The sequence below is a fragment of the Amphimedon queenslandica genome, unplaced genomic scaffold (genome assembly GCF_000090795.2).
Source record: "Amphimedon queenslandica unplaced genomic scaffold, v1.1 AMPQUscaffold_13372, whole genome shotgun sequence".
NCBI lineage: Eukaryota > Metazoa > Porifera > Demospongiae > Haplosclerida > Niphatidae > Amphimedon > Amphimedon queenslandica.
The window spans coordinates 124247-142260 of NW_003546392.1; the positions used below are offsets into that span (position 1 = coordinate 124247).

General features: G+C 38.1%; 4 protein-coding genes across 5 annotated transcripts; 1 reads left to right on the forward strand and 3 right to left on the reverse strand.

Moving 5' to 3' along the window:
* Positions 1 to 2687: 2687 nt before the first annotated feature.
* On the forward strand, positions 2688 to 5617 carry LOC109582612 (ankyrin repeat domain-containing protein 27-like). Its single transcript, XM_019997453.1, has 13 exons — positions 2688 to 2770; positions 2820 to 2965; positions 3014 to 3293; positions 3818 to 3934; positions 4105 to 4184; positions 4265 to 4499; positions 4550 to 4604; positions 4650 to 4690; positions 4742 to 4769; positions 4838 to 4907; positions 4973 to 5066; positions 5143 to 5357; positions 5435 to 5617. Exons 1-13 carry the CDS (start codon positions 2711 to 2713, stop codon positions 5508 to 5510), a joined length of 1497 nt encoding a protein of 498 aa, XP_019853012.1. The 5' UTR covers positions 2688 to 2710; the 3' UTR covers positions 5511 to 5617.
* Positions 5582 to 7275, reverse strand: LOC109582613 (uncharacterized). Its single transcript, XM_019997455.1, has 6 exons — positions 6872 to 7275; positions 6566 to 6820; positions 6377 to 6453; positions 6231 to 6318; positions 6108 to 6167; positions 5582 to 6052 (listed from the first exon to the last, which is right to left on the reverse strand). Exons 1-6 carry the CDS (start codon positions 7179 to 7181, stop codon positions 5748 to 5750), a joined length of 1095 nt encoding a protein of 364 aa, XP_019853014.1. The 5' UTR covers positions 7182 to 7275; the 3' UTR covers positions 5582 to 5747.
* A 289-nt stretch (positions 7276 to 7564) lies between these two features.
* Positions 7565 to 10091, reverse strand: LOC105312983 (TNF receptor-associated factor 3-like). Its single transcript, XM_011406060.2, has 2 exons — positions 8786 to 10091; positions 7565 to 8252 (listed from the first exon to the last, which is right to left on the reverse strand). Exons 1-2 carry the CDS (start codon positions 10071 to 10073, stop codon positions 7636 to 7638), a joined length of 1905 nt encoding a protein of 634 aa, XP_011404362.1. The 5' UTR covers positions 10074 to 10091; the 3' UTR covers positions 7565 to 7635.
* Positions 10092 to 10231: 140 nt separating this feature from the next.
* LOC100639822 (tetratricopeptide repeat protein 28) lies at positions 10232 to 17999 on the reverse strand. Of its 2 annotated transcripts, none has more exons than XM_003387087.2 (10): positions 17822 to 17999; positions 17347 to 17543; positions 16701 to 16848; positions 16211 to 16399; positions 11579 to 16056; positions 11242 to 11415; positions 10940 to 11180; positions 10773 to 10849; positions 10481 to 10721; positions 10232 to 10361 (listed from the first exon to the last, which is right to left on the reverse strand). In XM_003387087.2, the coding sequence occupies exons 2-10, from the start codon at positions 17536 to 17538 to the stop codon at positions 10297 to 10299; spliced, it is 5805 nt and encodes a 1934-aa protein (XP_003387135.1). In that variant the 5' UTR covers positions 17539 to 17543; positions 17822 to 17999; the 3' UTR covers positions 10232 to 10296. The 2 variants fall into 2 exon arrangements, with proteins under 2 accessions (XP_003387135.1, XP_019853011.1); XM_019997452.1 differs by having other exon boundaries at positions 17347 to 17546.
* Between the last annotated feature and the right edge of the window lie 15 nt (positions 18000 to 18014).

Sequence of the window (18014 nt, forward strand, 5' to 3'; positions counted from 1 at the left end):
TTGAAATTTTGCATCTCTCGATTCTTTCTTCAGGTAATAGCAAGCACAAAGGTCCTTCATGTCAATTGCAGGGCTAGCAGTGACCAAAATAGGGTAATAAACAAATTACAACAAGAAGAAAGGAGTATGATGAAATTTTCAGCCATTTTATTTGCGTGTGGGTGGGGCTACACGTGACGTTTTGATGATGAAAACATCCGGTCAAACTCAACTGAAACCGACTATATCATATCGTATCGTTTCAAAATTTTCAATATCGCCCAGCACTACCGTATACTTGTAGTGTAACGGAAGGAGGACTCTCTTTTTTATGCGTTTTCTCCGTAGAACTACTGCGCATGCACAAACCATAGATATTATAGACTACGTCAGTCAGCACGTGGATCGATCTTGCATGCTTTATTGCTTATAAACAGAAAACTCTGAGAACTGCAAACGAGGAGAATGGATGGTAGCAGAGATAGTGATCTACCTTGCTCTAAAAGAAGGAAATTAAGGGATTATCCTGATGTTGATTCCAACGACTCAGAAACTCTTATCATCAATCCATCAGTGGTGAATCAGCTTCCTTTATTAGCTGGTCATGGAGGACAAGAGAAATATACAAACCCGTTTGATTCCCTCTCAAATGAGGTAATACAAGAGATATGCATGATGCTGTCAATCAGAGATAAGATGTCCTTTCAATTAGTCAATCGAAGACTTTACAGCATTTGTTCTGATCCTTATCTGTGGAGAAACGTTTTCATTGATGATGCACATGAGACAAATGCTCCATTCTTCAAATCGGCCCTTCAAACATGTCAACCACATGTACAGTCACTCAGTTTAACGGGACAGGCACCATTCAGTGGATATCAAAAAATGATTGTATCGTGCCAGGGCATTCACACTTTGAATCTTTATATATGGGTTTGAGATTTCTCTCGATGCTCTGAAGACAATTTTGTCAGATTCACCTCATTTGCAGTCCTTAACCCTCTCTATTATTCGCTGTGGGCTAGATATTATTGTGGAATATTTTGTTATTTTTTCTAACTTAAGGAAAGTTGTCATGGTTTACGATTCGCCTGCATGATGGCCCCGTACTTTTTGAGAGATGGTTGTTAAACAATTGCTTACCACAAACATTTATCATCATCTCACTTGATGGTAAAAAAGAAACAAAAGAATATTGGTATAGGAGACAGCCTCTTCCTTCTATAACTCATTCAGCTTATTTTGCAACTTATACGAGGCTTAGCCGACCTTTGGCCTTTGTTTTTTATGACGTACCCGAGTACTCACTCGAAATAGGCCCCAATAGTTCTGAATCTGTTGCTGTGACTGCTAATGGAGAGCTAATAGTTACAATGAAAGATGTGATCACACCAATGAATGATGTTAGTCAACGATATGCTGTTTTTAAAGATGAAGCTGTCATTCCTGGTCTGTCAGTTTATACCAGTCAATATGGAGTTAACATTACCATACTTAATTTTTTTTCTGTAATCGTATCACTTGAGTCCTTTCGTACGATTGTCAAGGAGACACCTAATGTATTGGAGGTCAGTTTGAAGGAGAGTATTATATCAGATAGTCTTGACGCTTACATGGTTCCATTATCTGTACACTGCCTCAAACTAAGAGGATTAGATGTGTCTCATTTCTCTCCTGGGTCCAGGGATAGTATCAAGTTTGATGTGGAGCACTTTTGGAATCTTTTGTCAAGAATGAAGCGTTTGAAATATTTGTTTGTCAACTGTTGGTATCTCTCACCACTTACCTCCACCTCTCAGGCTGGTAAACGTCCATCAAGAGTTCTAACTGATAGAGAATTGGCAGTAAAGAAAAGTGTTATCAATCATATTAAGAGAATGACCAAACTCAAAAGTCTTCATGTTGTTAACTTTTGCAACGTTACTGAAGAGTTAGATTTTTTTATTTGTGAACATTTGCTTTCGATTATTTCAAATCTGGAGTCTCTTTTCTATCTGAGAATCACTATTTTATATACTACAGATGCTACATTCAAGTTGGTACGTAAAAATCTTGCTGCATATAAGTTGATATCTATTGAAGGGCTTGAAAGCATTCTTCAGAAGTGCCAGAAACTTTCAATTCTTGTTATTAATTGTTTAGCAACCAAAGGTATCAAACTACCAGAAGATCCAGCACTATATGCTAATCTCACTCATTTCTGGCTTCGTTGCAAGCATACAGAATTGACTTTAGCATTTGGTAGTGCTTTAGTTATCAATAGCAAGAAGCAGTTAAAGCATTTAGTCTTGAGTCGTGTCACTAAAAAAGATGTCCTGGATAAAATTAAGGAGGGTGATTTTTTTAACTTTTACGAAAGGATTTGTGAAGAATCTTATTATAGACATGACAGAAATGCAAGTTACCCGGTGTCAAAGGCAGAGTTTCATGTAGCAGTTTTGCAATATTTTATTCATAGGTTTATTTAATCACAAATTGTGTTTATACTAAGAATTGTAGCTACTGATTAGTTTTGTATTTGTTTTGAGGTTTGTTTATTTATAGTTATTTTTTGTTTTTGTTTATTATTATTGTTACTATTATTATTGTGTTATAACAATAATAATTATTATTATTACATCAATAAAAATTTTGCCAGCAATTACAATTCTCTGTAACACCCACGCACTTTGAGCTTGGAAGTTAATTAACATCAATAAAATGGGAGGAGACTAACTCTGCAGCATTCAAAATGGCCGCCAACAACTCGGCCGATGATTTGGAGTATAATGAGTTCTACAGAGCTCTACAAGTGAGTACTCGTCCTTACATTGGCTATAACTATTGGTATTTATATGTAGACTCAGTATCTGGCTTTATACGAGCGGGCACAGTCTGACTGCTGGCTAGTCTGTGTCCCAATTTCAGCATCTCTCCCTCCTCCTCCTGATATCAGCTACAACTTTGTAGCTGCTCATCTTTTGGAGCCATCTAAGCTATACAGAGAGTGAGGAAGTCCTTAATAATACTAATAATTATTGTTATATTATATTAGTGAGTATTCGTCGCTCCTGACAAGTGGGAAGAGAAAGGTTTGGAGGCTTGAGTCCAAAGAGTTGAAGACTATAGACGATTCTTACTGTGTACGGGTACTCTCAGAGGAACTGGCGTACAACAGATCCTTTCAGCACTATCGAATGTTAATGATTGACCGCCCACTTGTGGAGGGATCTCAAAAGAGACGGAAAACTGTTACTAACGATGAGCTGTTGGTACCTAAAAGAACTTTAAAAGAGCAACTTGAGCTATTGGCTAACTTCCAGAAACACACTGAAGTAATTGAGTACATTTCCTGATACATATACATGTACTTATGTTGTGTAGAAAGTTTGAACTGATTCCGATCAAAATTGGATTTTTTGTGAATTTTTTAAGTTGCTCCAAAATTGGACAAAAGTCCCTGTACTATAGTACATGGCCTCAGGCCAAATTTTGTCAAAAATCAAGAGTAGAAAATTCTACATTTTTATTACATTTTCTGATGCATATACATGTACTTATGTTGTGTAGCAAGTTTGAACTGATTCCGATCCAAATTGGATTTTTTACGAATTTTTTAAGTTGCTTCAAAATCGGACAAAAGTCCCTGTAGTACATGGTCTCGGGCCAAATTTTGCCAAAAATGAAAAGTAGAAAATTCTGCATTTTTATTACATTTTCTAATGCATATACATGTACTTATGTTGTGTAGCAAGTTTGAACTGATTCCGATTAAAATTAGATTTTTTACAAATTTTTAAAGTTACATTTTCTTATTGAGTTGGCTCCGATGTTTAATTATTTTAATTTTATTTTGTAGATAAAACGTGAAGTCGACAAACGCATTGACATGTTCCGAGAGAATTACATGGTCCTTGAAGGTTTTCTAACTGACGCTTCTAGCAGGATTGAGAACCTCATTAAACAAGCATACACTGTAAGACTAATAATTATAATTTATTATAATTATTATAATTAAAAAATATTATTATTATTATTATTATTATTATTATTATTATTATTATTATTATTATTATTATTATTATTATTATTATTATTATTATTATTATTATTATTATTATTATTATTATTATTATTATTTATTAGAGTTATATTCGTGAGCATCAGTCAGACAAGAAGGTTCATGATAGACGTATTCAAGAAATGATCTGGATAGCTTTAGAAAGGTAAAGTTAAGTTTAAAAAATTGACCTTCAACCTTCTCTCTCTCTCTCTCTCTCTCTCTCTCTCTCTCTCCCTCTCTCAGTTACATTGTCACGCAGCTGCATGGTAAAGTGTATTCAAAAATCATCTCAAGGCATCGAAAAGAAAACCAAATGTTTTATGAAAGATGTAAAGAACTTTCGTCCACTTTAACACCAGCTGCACTGGGACTGCCTGTGGACTATTCCTGTCCTTATAAGGAAACTATCGAGAAGTTGAATACGATGAGTCAGCAAAACACACCAATTGGAAAGTTATATTGTCTACAGGAGACCATAGTGAGAGAGGGGGAGGGAGGGTTAATTATTTATTTTTAAATTCATTTTAGGATAATATACAAACTGATGTTAAGAATCATTTCAAATCGTCACTTAGAATTGGAGGTAATTAATGATTAATTAATAATTAATAATAGTTATTCTAATTAGAGCCAGTTCCATTGCCATCGGATGATCTAATATCACTACTGGTCAGTATTAATAACTATTTATAACTATTAATAACTATTAATTAATTGCAGGCAACTATTATAGTACAAGCAAATTTGAGTAAGTAATAATATTTATTTATTCATTTATTTATTTATTTTATTTATTTATTTATTTATTTATTATAGATTTCTTTCCAAGTGATGTTTATTATATTGAAAACTTTCATTGGCCATTCAGCGAAGGAGAGAAGTTGAGGTAAGAATAATAGGTGTGGTCATCATTATTGCCCCACCCCTTTTATGGGTGTGGTTTTGTGTTAGTTTTGTACTAGTTACTGTGAGAGCAGCTTTGGAATTCATCAAAAGTGCTGACGTCGACAAATATTTGCCAACAAAACAGAAAAAGAAAACAAGTGTAAGTTCATTTTAATTTTATTTATTTATTTATTTATTTATTTATTTATTTATTTATTTTATTAATTTTATTACAGTTACCCTCTCGAGTGACTCCGCCCATACATTCATCATTAGCCCTGCCCACTGTACCCCCGTCTTTATTAAAGCTTCACGACGAGGAGGAGGGGAAAAAGGAGGTTCCTCCGTTAAATGAAACATTAGAAAAACTGAAAAGATTAAGAATGATTGATGATAATATTGTCACTGACAGAAACAACATGTCAACTAAACCAGAGAAACAGGAGGGACGGTGAGACAGGGAAATTTTCATAATTATTTCTGGATATAACAATAATAATGATTAATGATTTTATTGTTTTATTTTAGGTCGTTTTTTGAAAGGTTAATGTATGACGATGGCGTAATGAGTTCAGTTGATTTCCCCAGTCCTTCAAAATCATGAATGAATGAATGCTGCACTCTCCCCCCCCCCTCTCCCTCTTTCCCTGTCTTATCTCTTGTTGTGAATGATTATTATATTGTTATTATTAATATTATCTTTTAAAGCAAGCAAAGTCTTGATTATAAAAAAATGTATTAAGTAGTGCAAAACCTTTAAGCTACTGTAGCTACAAAAAATAAGAAGCAAATAAAAATTCACAAAAACAAGCAAGGTTCTAATAGTTACAAATACTTTTTATTATAGCAAGTACTTCTTTCTAATGTCATCAGCAACCTTCCTCTGCCCCATTGTATCCAGTGCTGCTACTAATGATATCCAGTTTGATCCACCTCCTCTTGTTTCTCTTACTCCATCCTCTCCCTTTAGCCAGGAAGATAGGCACTCCATCAGACACTTCTTTAAATTCCCTTTGTTTTCTTCTTCAATTGCTTTTAGTGTACGCTCATACAATCCTAAGTACAGACCCAACTGATACCAATCAGTGCAATTGAATTGTTGACTTGATGTTAATTCTTGAAAGACTGTAGCAAGATCTGTAATATCTGCAGCATGAGTGTACAATAATAATAATAATAATAATAATTCTCTTAGTCTTACCAAGCAGTTGATCAGCCTGTGTTTGTTGTACTTCGTCAGTGACCTTATGTACATCAATATCTATAATATTGTCAATATTATCAATAATATTGTAGTAATGTTTATTTTACATTTACATTTTACCTGACTCTTCTTTTATTGAAGTACTTTCGTCCTTCTCAGGTTCTCCCATAGCGCTCAATGCTAGACATTTTTTAGCATTGTCCATCATCTACACAAACAATATAGCATGATGATACATTATGATTGTTTGTAAAATGTATAATTACTATGCTTTGTATTTCAAGTGATGTTTTCTCAGATAATTCTTTTAATTGTTTAGCAAAATCATCAGGATTAACATTACCTGCATAAAACAATGAGATATGTCCTTTATATAAAATGAAAATTGAAAATAGGGTCTATTAATGATTTAGCAATACATAGAGCAATATTAAAATAGACCAAAACTAGTATACCTTTCTCAGACACTTGCTTCTGAAAGTCTTGTGACATTTGTTTAGCAGCTGCTTCAAGGTCTTCTGCTTTCTTTTGAATTTTCTCTTTAGTTATTGCCGTGTTCTCAAATATCTTAGTATGGTTTTCTTTACATCTATCATAAAATTCAGCTTGCTTCAAAAAACATTTCTCTATTGCTACTTCAACTGCACTAGGTGTTTCTTTCCTTATGACTACTTCAGCCCCAACTTCATTTCCACTCTCCATCTCTCTATCTTTAAGTTAAAACATACATACTCACGTTAGGCAGCTAAGCTTATACTTACCATAGTCCTTGCCATAGTCTTCTTTTATTTCTGTAGCAACAGCAGCCAGCAGTTGAGAATGATTCTCCAGTACTTGAAGGAGCTTGTGGAAGATTTTAGGATCAATGGATGCCACATGAAGTAGATTAGTAACTAGCTCCATTCTAGCATCAGTTTTGTTGACAGCATCATTGACCTTTTCAATGATTGGAAGAGAAATGAGACCCTCTGAAAACAAATCCGTTGACAAAAGCTTTGCATCAGTGATTGCTCGTTGAATTTTGCTAGCACTTCTTTTTAAAACTGCAAACTCTTTTGTGGATTTAGCCATCTTCTCAAACAGGCTAAATGACTGTAAGCAGGGCTGCTCAAATTTCCCTATTCTGTTCCTTAATTAGATAGTAATACAGTAATCCTCCTCCTCCACAATTCCCTAACTCTACTCACTACATCTAAACTCTAAATTTAATCATGTGATAGAACAGTAACAGACAATTGACATCCTCCTACATGTTAACAATGATTGTACATAATTTTAAAAACTACACTCTTATAGGTGACACGTAAAAAATTAGTTGCAAACTAGCACCATTTAATCTTTGCAACTACATCTATAATTATAGAAAAGTAGGTGTTAATAGTGCTCTTTGAACCAAGCAAATTTCTATTATCAGAAAATAATAATAATTATTAAATTAACTAGCAATTTTTTAACAATAATCATAAATGTAAAAAAAGAAAAAACGTTACTAACAAAAATAATAACAATAATGATCATGAGGTAATCAAGACACTATTGTACTGGTACTAAAACTGTCAGAGCTACTTAAAGAAGCAGTGTGACTGTAGCCTCCAGAAATATCTTTAACATCAACTTTGGATATCTTAAAGCACATACAATCATCGACAATGAATTCCGTATTTTTACCAACGTTGAGACGAAGCATTGAGTGAGGAACGAACTTGCTAGAGCCACGCCCAGTGGCAGCATACTTTCCACTGGTAACACGAGCTCGGACCTTATCACCAGCTGCATCATCAAACGATACGATATTCTGAATATGACCTTTATCCGCCTTCCAATTTAAGAGCTGAACGGTAACTTTTCCGGTAAACGGCCATTTTAAAGACTCATCAAACCTTCCCCTCATGACGTAAACCCAAACCGAGAGATGGGACTCCTTTCCTTCTAGCATACCGTTTGGATCAATACGCAGACAGAACTTGTAACCACCAGGCTCGCTGTAGAATGGAGGACTGTACCAAGCCTTCCCTTGCTTCTTGTGGTAAGTGAAGTTCATCATCGTGAACTGACACGGGGGGATATTGGAGAATGAGGTGAGGGGGAGGGGACGCTGCCACTCAGGTATCTTGAAACCTGAAGACATCTTACGCATGGCCTCTATAAATAATAACAATAATAATAACAACAACATAAATATATGTACATGCATTTAATATAGCCTATAGCCTAATACTAAAGCCTTGGGTTATTTTTCAAAATTTTGGTATTTATTAAAATGGCCGTAACTTGAAAAATTGAAGTCGAAATCACCTCAAACTTGCTATACAGCATAAGGGCATCAATATGTATTGAAAAATGTAATAAAAATTTGGGGTGATTTCAGAGCCATTTTTTGGAAAAAACCATGGACTATAGCCTTGGGTATTTTTCAGATTTTTGACATTTTTTAAAAATGGCCATAACTTGAAAAATTGTAGTCAGAATCACCTCAAACTTTCTACACAGCATAAGGACATCAATATGTATCAGAAAATGTAATAAAAAGTTGGGGTGATTTCAGAGCCATTTTTTGAAAAAAACCATGGACTATATAGCCTTGGGTATTTTTCAGATTTTTGATGTTTTCTTAAAATGACCATCCTTTTTGACTTTTGCAAAATTTGGTAAAAATTGGAGTAAATTTAACTTACCAAATTGTCTGTCAATAATACTAATTCTATCACTGGTTTCTTTTTGGGTTTTATCATTCCTCTTCATTCTGTCTTGTACTGTTTGAACTTGTACATTTGAATCTCCAGCTGTTTTCACAGCTGCAGTAACTTCCTTATCCATTTTTGTCATCTTTTCTTCCAGTGGTTTTATCTTATTATTCTCCAACTGCTTCAGTTCAGCTTTAAGCTTCTTCTCAACTTCTTGCTTCAGTTCCTCTATCCTTACATTAAGCTGACGAGTTGTTTCTCTATTGGTCTCCTCATTAGCTTTGATTAATTTCTTTTCCACTTCTTCAACCACTTTCTGTAGACCCTTTCCTTCTTCTTTAACAGCTGCAATTTCAGTTCTAAACTTTTCTTCCATTTCTCGATTGTTCTGTATAGCTTTGTTATCATTTTCTTCAATTTTTTCTGCATTTGCAGCAAATTTCTTCTCTAATTCTTTCATATTATTGGCCAGTTTTGCTTCCAATCCTTCTGCATTGTTGGCCATCTTTGTCTCCACTTTCTCCCCTAATTCTTTTGTAATGTTGGCTGTTTTTGCTTCCCATTCTTTTGCTGTATCTGCCATTGCTGTCTTCAATTCTCTTGTACCATCAGCCATTTTTGCTTCCAATTCTTTCGTGATCTTGTCCATTTTCGTCTCCAATTGTTGTGAAACATTGGCCATCTTTGTTTCCATTTCCTTCCTGTCCTCATCCATCTTCTCTTTCAATTCTTTAATAATTCGATCTTTTTCTTCTAGCGATTTTCTCTGTGCTTCACATTGTTTTTCAAGCGCTTCAACTTTTTTCAACAGAACAAGTTCCCTCGGTCGATTAACACACTCATCCTGTTCGTGAAACCCTACATCTTTACGTGCATATTTCCGCCCACAATCCCAGCAACAGGCTTCAAGGACATATTGACAATCCTTGTCAAGATGATTTTCAATATGACGTAGCTCTCCAATCCATTGACAGCCTCCCTCTCTTTGAGTGCAATAAACTTTGAGTGACAATATCTTCCTCTTATGATCTTGGTCTATTAACATTTTGAACTTCTTTACCCTGCATAAAGGACAGGGCTTCCCAGCAAAGTGCTCTCTTTCAATACATGACTGACAAAATTTAGCTCCACAGCACTCAATTATATGTGGCTCTCGACAAGGCAGGAAACAGATTGGACAATTTAGGTTCTCTGGAGGCTCCTCAACGTATGGATAATCGTATCCTCCAGCCTCAGGCAGTGGCTGACAAGCAGGTTCATCACCACCACCTTCCGCCATTTTGCTGTGGGAGTGGTTCGATTCACGTGATTATTCGTAACCACGCCCACTCAATTAATAATGAAATTAATATTAATTAGTTAATTACTTGTTGCTTTGAACACAAAATAAATACATGAATACAGCAAAAACGGTAATGATTATTAATGAAATATTATTAATTATTATTATTAATGTCACACTTTATGAAATAATAAGTGCATTAAAACAATAACTATTAAAATTACAATAGTTCTGATTCATATACAGCAAGTTTCTGAGGAGGAACTTCCATATGTTCCTCTGGACCTGAAGTAGAAACAAATAATAAAGTATTATTACTCTCTGTCTCCCTCCCCCCCTCTCTCTCTGTCTCTCTGTCTCTCTCTCCCTCCCTCTCTCTTCCTCTTTCCCCTCTCTCTCCTCACCAAAGACAGCTATGATGGCATTTGATGCAAACTGAAGTAGCTTAGATTCAAGTTTCTTAGCCGGAGCAGACAGGACTACACAGGAAGAGGAGGAGGAGGAAGGAGTGGGCATGAGATTAAAATGAAGGTTTGTGAAAAACTCCGGACACATTTCTTTGTCCCAAACGTCTCTCTCCAGCTGTATCTCAATAGCAGTGTCGGGTCTCGGGGAAGCTGCTAATCCTGCCATACTGCACTTTATCTTAACAACAAATTAATAAATGCAATAAATAAATAAATATTTTAAACTTACAGCTGTAAATAATGGCCTAGCTACCAGTGGATATTTACATAGTTTACTAAGAGACACAAGACAAGGAATTGGAATACCTACAAGAAGAACAGAGACAGTTCATCACTAGATAGTACCATACAGCTGGGGATATTAGTGATAGTTATTATTATTTATTCCAGCTGTACCTAAAAGAGCTTCAATTGCTTTATGAGTTTTCTTCTGAAGTCCTGAGTCATCATGCTCAGGGAACACAATGGTGGCTGGCATGTCTTTCTTCACAGGATTTATGAAACAGAATCCATTACAACCCAGTAGTTCCTCCCACCCACTCACAGACCCTAACTTTGACTCTATCGTAGTTCTATTGGCCACTTTCGGTTCTGACTGAGTGATACCTTGAGACAAGTGCTTTAGTGACGTCACAATCTGTTATATAGAGAGAACAAATGAATATATAACTTAACATAATTATGAAAGATCAGTTTACCATAGCCTGGAGTGTCTTCAGTCCAGCTATCAGGTAGTCTGTTGGGCTCTGTAGCATTGACCTGATGCTCCTTGAGAGGTCAGTGGCTCTGTCCTTTAGGATGATGTCTTTACCAAACAGCATGTACCCGGCCCAGTTTGATGGATGGGAGTGTTTCTGACTGTGAACAGCAACCTACAACCAAATATTGGTTTATGTACAGTATGTAAGTAATGTACAGTGTATCTACATTAAGTACTGTTGTTATATTACAGTGTATTAAGTACTACTAACATTAACAGTACTTAATACACTGTAATATACATATACATGTATTAAGTACTGTTAATGTATTCACCTGCATGGCATAAGCCAGAGCTCTGCTGGTCCTACTCCCGTACAATAAGCTGCTGTAGAATCCGTTCATCATTAGTCTTGATCCATGGTGACTGGACGGCCATAGTGGTACCAGTACAGTGTCCGCTCCACTAGCCAGTAGACCCTCTACCATTACCATTATACTCTCAGCTGTTATCCGATTGGACTCTGGTCTATGGGCTCCACTGATTACGAATATCTTTGACTTTATCTTATTGTCCATGATGTCACTGAGGGACAATAGGTACTGATGGGGTTCTGGTAGGGAACTGATTGAGCTGCCGTCAGCCACGCCCCTTTTTAACAGAGCCCCGCCTTCTCCACTGACCCGTCTGGGTAGAGAATGATTCGATGATTCTGATTGGTCACTTAAAGACTCTTCTTTAGCGGCTAACACAAAGTGAGATTGAGTCCAGGAGACGTTAGTAGCAAAGTATATGCTGTGGGCGTCACTCAGTTTATCCAACACATCTGGTTTCGATGCCTGAGTCCCTGTTAGGGGCGTGGCTTCAAGTAAATCCGCTATTCGCTTTGTCTCCTTTTCTGCTCCTACCATCGGTTGCCATGACGACTGAGAGGCATTAATTGGAATAGAGGGATTACCCACGACAAGGTGTATCGGTTTATGGGGCAGTAGGGGATCCTGGGAGAGAGGGTCAGCTGCAGGAGAATGAGAACGAACTAGAGGAATCTTTGATGATGAATTCGGTACTTGTAAATGAGAGTCTGTGGCCACACCTCCTCTGGAGGGACTGGACCTTGTGTTTGGTTTCGTGGACCCACTCTTCTTTTTAAGAGGGATCTTCATCTTCCTCTCTATCACAAGAGACTGGAGGGAGGGAGCGTAACGGATATGGAACTGTTGGAACAGGAACTCTCCCTTACCCTCTGGTTTGAGAAGGGAAAAGGGAACAAGATAAAGGTCCTTGTCAGGGACGATGATGACTTGACCTCTGTAAGCACTGCCTGGGGGTGGGCGGGGCAGGGCACACTCAACTGGATGGATCAGTAGATCATAAAGATCATTAATGGGTTGCATGTTGATGATCTTAGAAGGTGAAGATGAAACTGATCCTGAAGACATCGTTGATGGAGTGCTGCTGCTGATTATTGAAAATGTTGGCACATGTTCCCCGCCCCCACTAATTAATGACTCGTTATCGTCCAAAGAATCATCAGATATCACTGATGAATTGGCACTTTTGGAACTCTGTCGACGAGGCTCCACCCCCAGCAACTCACGGAGGGAACCGATGGTCTCAACAAGGGGTTGTACATACGTGAGACTGTTTTCTGAGAACATGGACACGTTGTCAAGGTTACCAGTGCCATTGGAACTCAGTTCTGTTATATTGACGTGTTTGAACTGTACGATACCAGATTTAGGGAGGAGTAACCAAAGGAACACGTGATTAAGAGCAACAGCGTAATAAAGAACAGGGCACCTGATGGTGCTAATGGCATCTTGTATCCAGCTGGAGTTTGGAGAGAATGGTTTGAGTAGACCACAGCTGCTCATTGAAGGAGTACTGATATCTCTATCAATGAGTGCATCCACCAGGGCTCTGTTCCTCTCTCTCTCTGCCATCTCCAGTGCCTCCTCCACTTTATTGAGTCGAACTAACACACAAATCAGCGTCTGGTAGAGGATTGGTAGTAGCTCCAGTGTCTGCTTGATGGAGTGGTCATAGTGTCTCACGTGACCTCTTAAATGTTCAAATAAAGGTAAGGCTTTTTGAAGGCAGGCCATGGCGTCAGAGTTGTGGTCAATGTGGTAAAAGGCTTGTCCCAGATAAAACCTGATCTTGGCTTCAACCTCCTTGTCTGTTTCCGTCTCATCGTAAGTGTATCCATTAGGTTTCACAGTGAGGCCTAGGGCTTGCTTTAATAGTGACACTGACTGATTGAAGTCACCTATTCTTAAGTAAGTCTTACCGAGCCCCATAAAGGCCACGGCCCTGATATAAGGGTCTCTTAGAGTGTCGGCAACACTCAACTGCTTCTCACGATAATGAACAGCTTTCTGATATTCCCTCATTCCCTCGTAAGTATCAGCAATGTTCCCCAGGGCCCGAGCTTCCCCATCCAGTATATTGTTATCAATACACAGCTGGAGGTCGTACATGTGATGATCAATAGCATCGCCATAGTTACCGAGACGAAAGTGAACCTCTCCCAGTCCACATGAGGCGAGTGCTTCACTGAAAATGTCTTCGAGTGTTTTTGAGATACGGAGCTGCTTAGAGTAAGAGTCTAGGGCCTGCTGATAGTCCTTCAGTAACATGTGTATGTTCCCTATATCGGCATAGCTCTCGGCTTCAATGTACTCATCATTGATGTCTTTACTGATCTGGAGTCTTTGCTGGAAATACGACAAGGACTTTCTCAAGGACCCCAGCCCCCTGTAGGCCCGCCCTAAGCTACCCAGAGCTCTTATCTGGAGTAACTCGCTTTGCAGTTTCTTGGCCAGTGAGAGGTGCTTCTCGTGGTTCCTAGTAGCCTCAATATAATTATGAACTGCTTCGAATGAGTCTCCTAAGTTAGCGTAAGCTCCTGCTTGTTCCAAGAGGTTATCCTGTAGAGTGAGAGCTGTTGTCAGTTGGAGCTGATGATAATGAAGAGCGTTTGTAAAGTTCTTGGTATTACGATGGACGATACCCAGACAGCCATAAGCCTTGGTAATGAGCGGACCATTGTCCAGCTGTCTTGCTAATGTTAACTGATGTTCGAAACTCTCCAAAGCAAGCGAGTGCTGATTCAGCGAATTATGAGTGGTCCCCATGTTAAAGTAAGCGTCACACTCACCTAAAAGGTCACCGGAAGATTTACGCAATGAAAGGTCGTGTCTGAAGTAGCTGAGGGCGTGGTCATAGTTCCCGGTACTCAAGTGGGCGTTACCCAGTCCACGATAAGCCACACCTTCAAACGACTGATGCTGTTCTTTCTTTGCTTCTTTCAATAAATTACTGTAATACTCAATGGCTTTATCATAATCACCCATAGCTAGGCTCTCGTCTGCCATTTGATTCCAGAATGAACATTTACCAGCAACACTTTGAATATCCTCTGCAATGGCCGACAGTTTCTTCTGATAAACTTCAGACTGCTCCTTATCTCCAATCTCAGAGTAGGCAGTGGCCAGTTTCTCACAAGCTTTTGTCATCCCGTCTTTATCCTGAGTCTCCTTAGCGGCCATGAAATCATGTTGGAAGTACTGTATCGCTTGTTTATGGTGACCGAGGCCTTCGTGACAAAGTCCCAGATCGTGACAGGACTTACTCTCTATTCCGCTGTACTTCAGTTCCTGAGAGAGTTTCAAGGACCCATCAAGATAGGACAAACCTTGAGTAAAGTCCTTGATGACTGTGAAGTAGTGACCAAGGTTGTATGAGGACTGGCACTCCAGGCGTCTGTCTGCTAGCTCCTTCGCTAACTTGAGGCTCAGGGATAAGTGTGACAACGCTTGATCCTGACTCTCCAGTGAAAGGTAAGCTAGTCCTAGCTGACCGTGGGTAGCTACTTGACTGTGTTTGTCATCTCTCTCCTCCAATATCTTCAACTCCATTTCGTAATACTTGACAGCTTCCCTGATATTCCCCAGACTCGTGTGACAGAGCCCAAGACTGGAGTAAGCTTTAGCCTCTCCTCCCTGATCCCCTGTCTTTTGAGCTACAGCCAGCGACTTGTTGTAATTTTGAATGGCAGAGCTGAGTTTATTCCCGGCTCTGTGAATGTGTCCGATGTGAGTCAGTGCCACCAGCTGTGTCTCCTCATCTCCAAGTTCTTCGCTTATTTTAAGTTGCTGTTCCCGGCAGCTCAGAGCGTGATTCAATGAATTCATGGCTCGACTTGCCTGACCCATCCCACCATAAGCTTCAGCTTTTATCTTTAGGTCATTCGTATGTACAGCCACTGTCAGTAACTGTTGGTAATACATCATGGACTGTTCGTAGTTCCCCTTTAAGTAGCAGCTGTGTCCTAAGTGAGAATACGCCTCAGCTTCCTTTGGCTTATTCTTCAACTCTTTAGCAAACTTGAGCTGTTCGTGGTACCAGCCAATGGCGGGGTCAATGTCACCAAGGATGAGGTAAGTATCAGCAATACTAGTGATGGTTTGTGATATGAGGTCCTCGTCACTGAGTTCTTTACTAATCACAAAAGCTTCTTTAAAGGCACCCAGTGCCTCCGAGTGGCTGCCAATTTTACTGAAAGTGCTCCCAATTCTCATGAATGAGTTGAGTATTTCATAAGGAGCGTTACGAGCTTGAGTCAAGGCCAGCTGCTGAGAGTGGTGCTTGATGGCTTCATCATGACGGCCCACAGAGGAGAGAGCCACCCCGAGGTTGTCATGGGCTCTGATGGTCGCAGTATCGTCTCCCATTGACTCTGCCAGTTTAAGTGTCGAGAGCATGTACTCCAGAGACTTATCGGTGTCCTCTAGGATCCAATACACCTGTCCTGTTGAAAGATAAAATTAAAAGTCATTTTTGCCAAAAATTAAAAGAAGAGAATTTTAAATTTTTACTACATTTTCATTTTCATATACATGTACATGTACATGTACTCATGTTGTGTATAGAAGACCAGTTCATATAAAGTATCAGTGACATACCAAGTGCTTGTAATAAAGATGATTGGAGTCGAGGGCTCTCAGTCCCTATGTTACGAGCAGCTTCCAACACTTTGACAGCTGCACTGTATTTACCAGCGGAGGATAGCTCCTGCCCCACAGCTGACGTCATTATGAACGGATTGTGATGGACTTTGGTTGGTAGTTTCTCTAATTTCTGCTGAAAATTGCCTGCAAAAGAGTAAGAAAGTTATTTAAAGATGAAAGATATTGATTTACATTTTGTACTAGACTAAACAAAAACTGGAGAAACACACACACTATCAGCAAATTCATCAAATACTTCACTGGAGGAAACTTTCAAGGGATTAAACATTGATTTATACATGTCATTTTCATATTCAGCCATCTTGTAGTGCTTTTTCGCAAATCTTAATTTCATAAATTCATGAAATCAGTGAAACTTAAGTCCCTTGAAAGTTTCCAGCTAAACAGAACATTCCCTACACAAGATTCCGATCCTAAAGCTCACCTTTATATGGAGACTTCAACATGGAGTCTATGAGTCCCACAAGAGCAGAGGACAGTTTGGGGTCTATGGCCAGTCCTTCGGAGAACGAGACTAGAGATTCATCATACTGACCCAGGCCTTGATATGCCACACCCATCCTGTGATACGCCTAATAAGGAATGGGATTAGTAATTACCTTTTGATGTGTTTATACATTAACATTGTAAATAGCTGTATCATACTCATGTTAATGAGGTATACTAATAATATGCTAATAATATACTAATAATATACTGACATTATAAGAGAACATGTCAAATTAACAAGCAAAACAAAAACATTACTATATATGGTAAGAATAAATATACACACACACACACACACACACACACATGTACATGTACATGTACATGTATTGTATTACTGTAATAAATTACTAATGTACATGTATACAGTATAGCCTCTCTTAATGGACACTCTCTATAGCGTACACCTCCATTTAACTGACAGCACCTAGTGTACCAATTACATTCTTTACTGTATAAAATAACCTCCACATAAAGGACACCTCTGTATAACAGAGACACAGTGTCCATTATATAGAGAGGCTAGTCTATACACTTATTTATACACACAAGTATTACATTAGCACAGTACTAGTATATACTTTGGCATAGTCTGGTTTTAGTTCATGGCACCTCTTGGCGTCCTCCAGTGCCTCATTGTGTCTTCCTATACGAGCGTAAGCAGCTGAGCGCTGACAGAACAGCTGGAAGTTATTTCTGTTGAGAGTTATAGCCTCTGTGAACCTCTCGATGGCTGCCAGGAAATCACCATCTTCGAATCTATCTTCATTCATTGTAACTGCTGGAGAGATGGAGGGAATTGTACGTGATATATAGACCATTTCAACAACAAAATCCACTTAAATAAATAAACAAATAATAATAAATATTGATAATAAAATAATAATAATAATAAGATAATAACGATAATAATAATAATGATAACAATAATAATAATGATAATAGTAATATGTAACACGTATACATGAGTAAATGAATTCGATTTGTATTGTAACTCAATATAATACTAATAGTATCAATCAAATAATATTCATTATTATAATTATCATGACTTACATAATGACGAGTGATTCTCTCCTCTACCAGTAACAGGATATCTTTTCCTTATATCCTTCTAATGGAAGGAGCCTCTGTTAATGAACAAGGGCACAATAAAGACGTTCAAGGGCAGAGACCGTAGAGAAAGAAAGGGAACATTAATTATGCCAGCAAGTATAAGGTGTGACTGGCCACACCTTTAAGGTGTGGT

Coding starts and splice junctions, on each gene's coding strand:
- LOC109582613 (XM_019997455.1), bottom strand. CDS start 7,181: ATGGCTAAATCCACAAAAGAGTTTGCAGTTTTAAAAAGAAGTGCTAGC. Junction 6,454..6,565: donor GAAGCAAGTGTCTGAGAAAG/GTATACTAGTTT, acceptor TGTTTTATGCAG/GTAATGTTAATCCTGATGAT. Junction 6,168..6,230: donor TTCAATAAAAGAAGAGTCAG/GTAAAATGTAAA, acceptor ACAATATTATAG/ATATTGATGTACATAAGGTC.
- LOC109582612 (XM_019997453.1), top strand. CDS start 2,711: ATGGCCGCCAACAACTCGGCCGATGATTTGGAGTATAATGAGTTCTAC. Junction 3,935..4,104: donor TCATTAAACAAGCATACACT/GTAAGACTAATA, acceptor ATTATTTATTAG/AGTTATATTCGTGAGCATCA. Junction 4,185..4,264: donor ATCTGGATAGCTTTAGAAAG/GTAAAGTTAAGT, acceptor TCCCTCTCTCAG/TTACATTGTCACGCAGCTGC.
- LOC100639822 (XM_003387087.2), bottom strand. CDS start 17,538: ATGAATGAAGATAGATTCGAAGATGGTGATTTCCTGGCAGCCATCGAG. Junction 16,400..16,700: donor GTTGAAGTCTCCATATAAAG/GTGAGCTTTAGG, acceptor ACTCTTTTGCAG/GCAATTTTCAGCAGAAATTA. Junction 11,416..11,578: donor CTCTGGCTTATGCCATGCAG/GTGAATACATTA, acceptor ATTTGGTTGTAG/GTTGCTGTTCACAGTCAGAA.
- LOC105312983 (XM_011406060.2), bottom strand. CDS start 10,073: ATGGCGGAAGGTGGTGGTGATGAACCTGCTTGTCAGCCACTGCCTGAG. Junction 8,253..8,785: donor TATTATTGACAGACAATTTG/GTAAGTTAAATT, acceptor TATTATTTATAG/AGGCCATGCGTAAGATGTCT.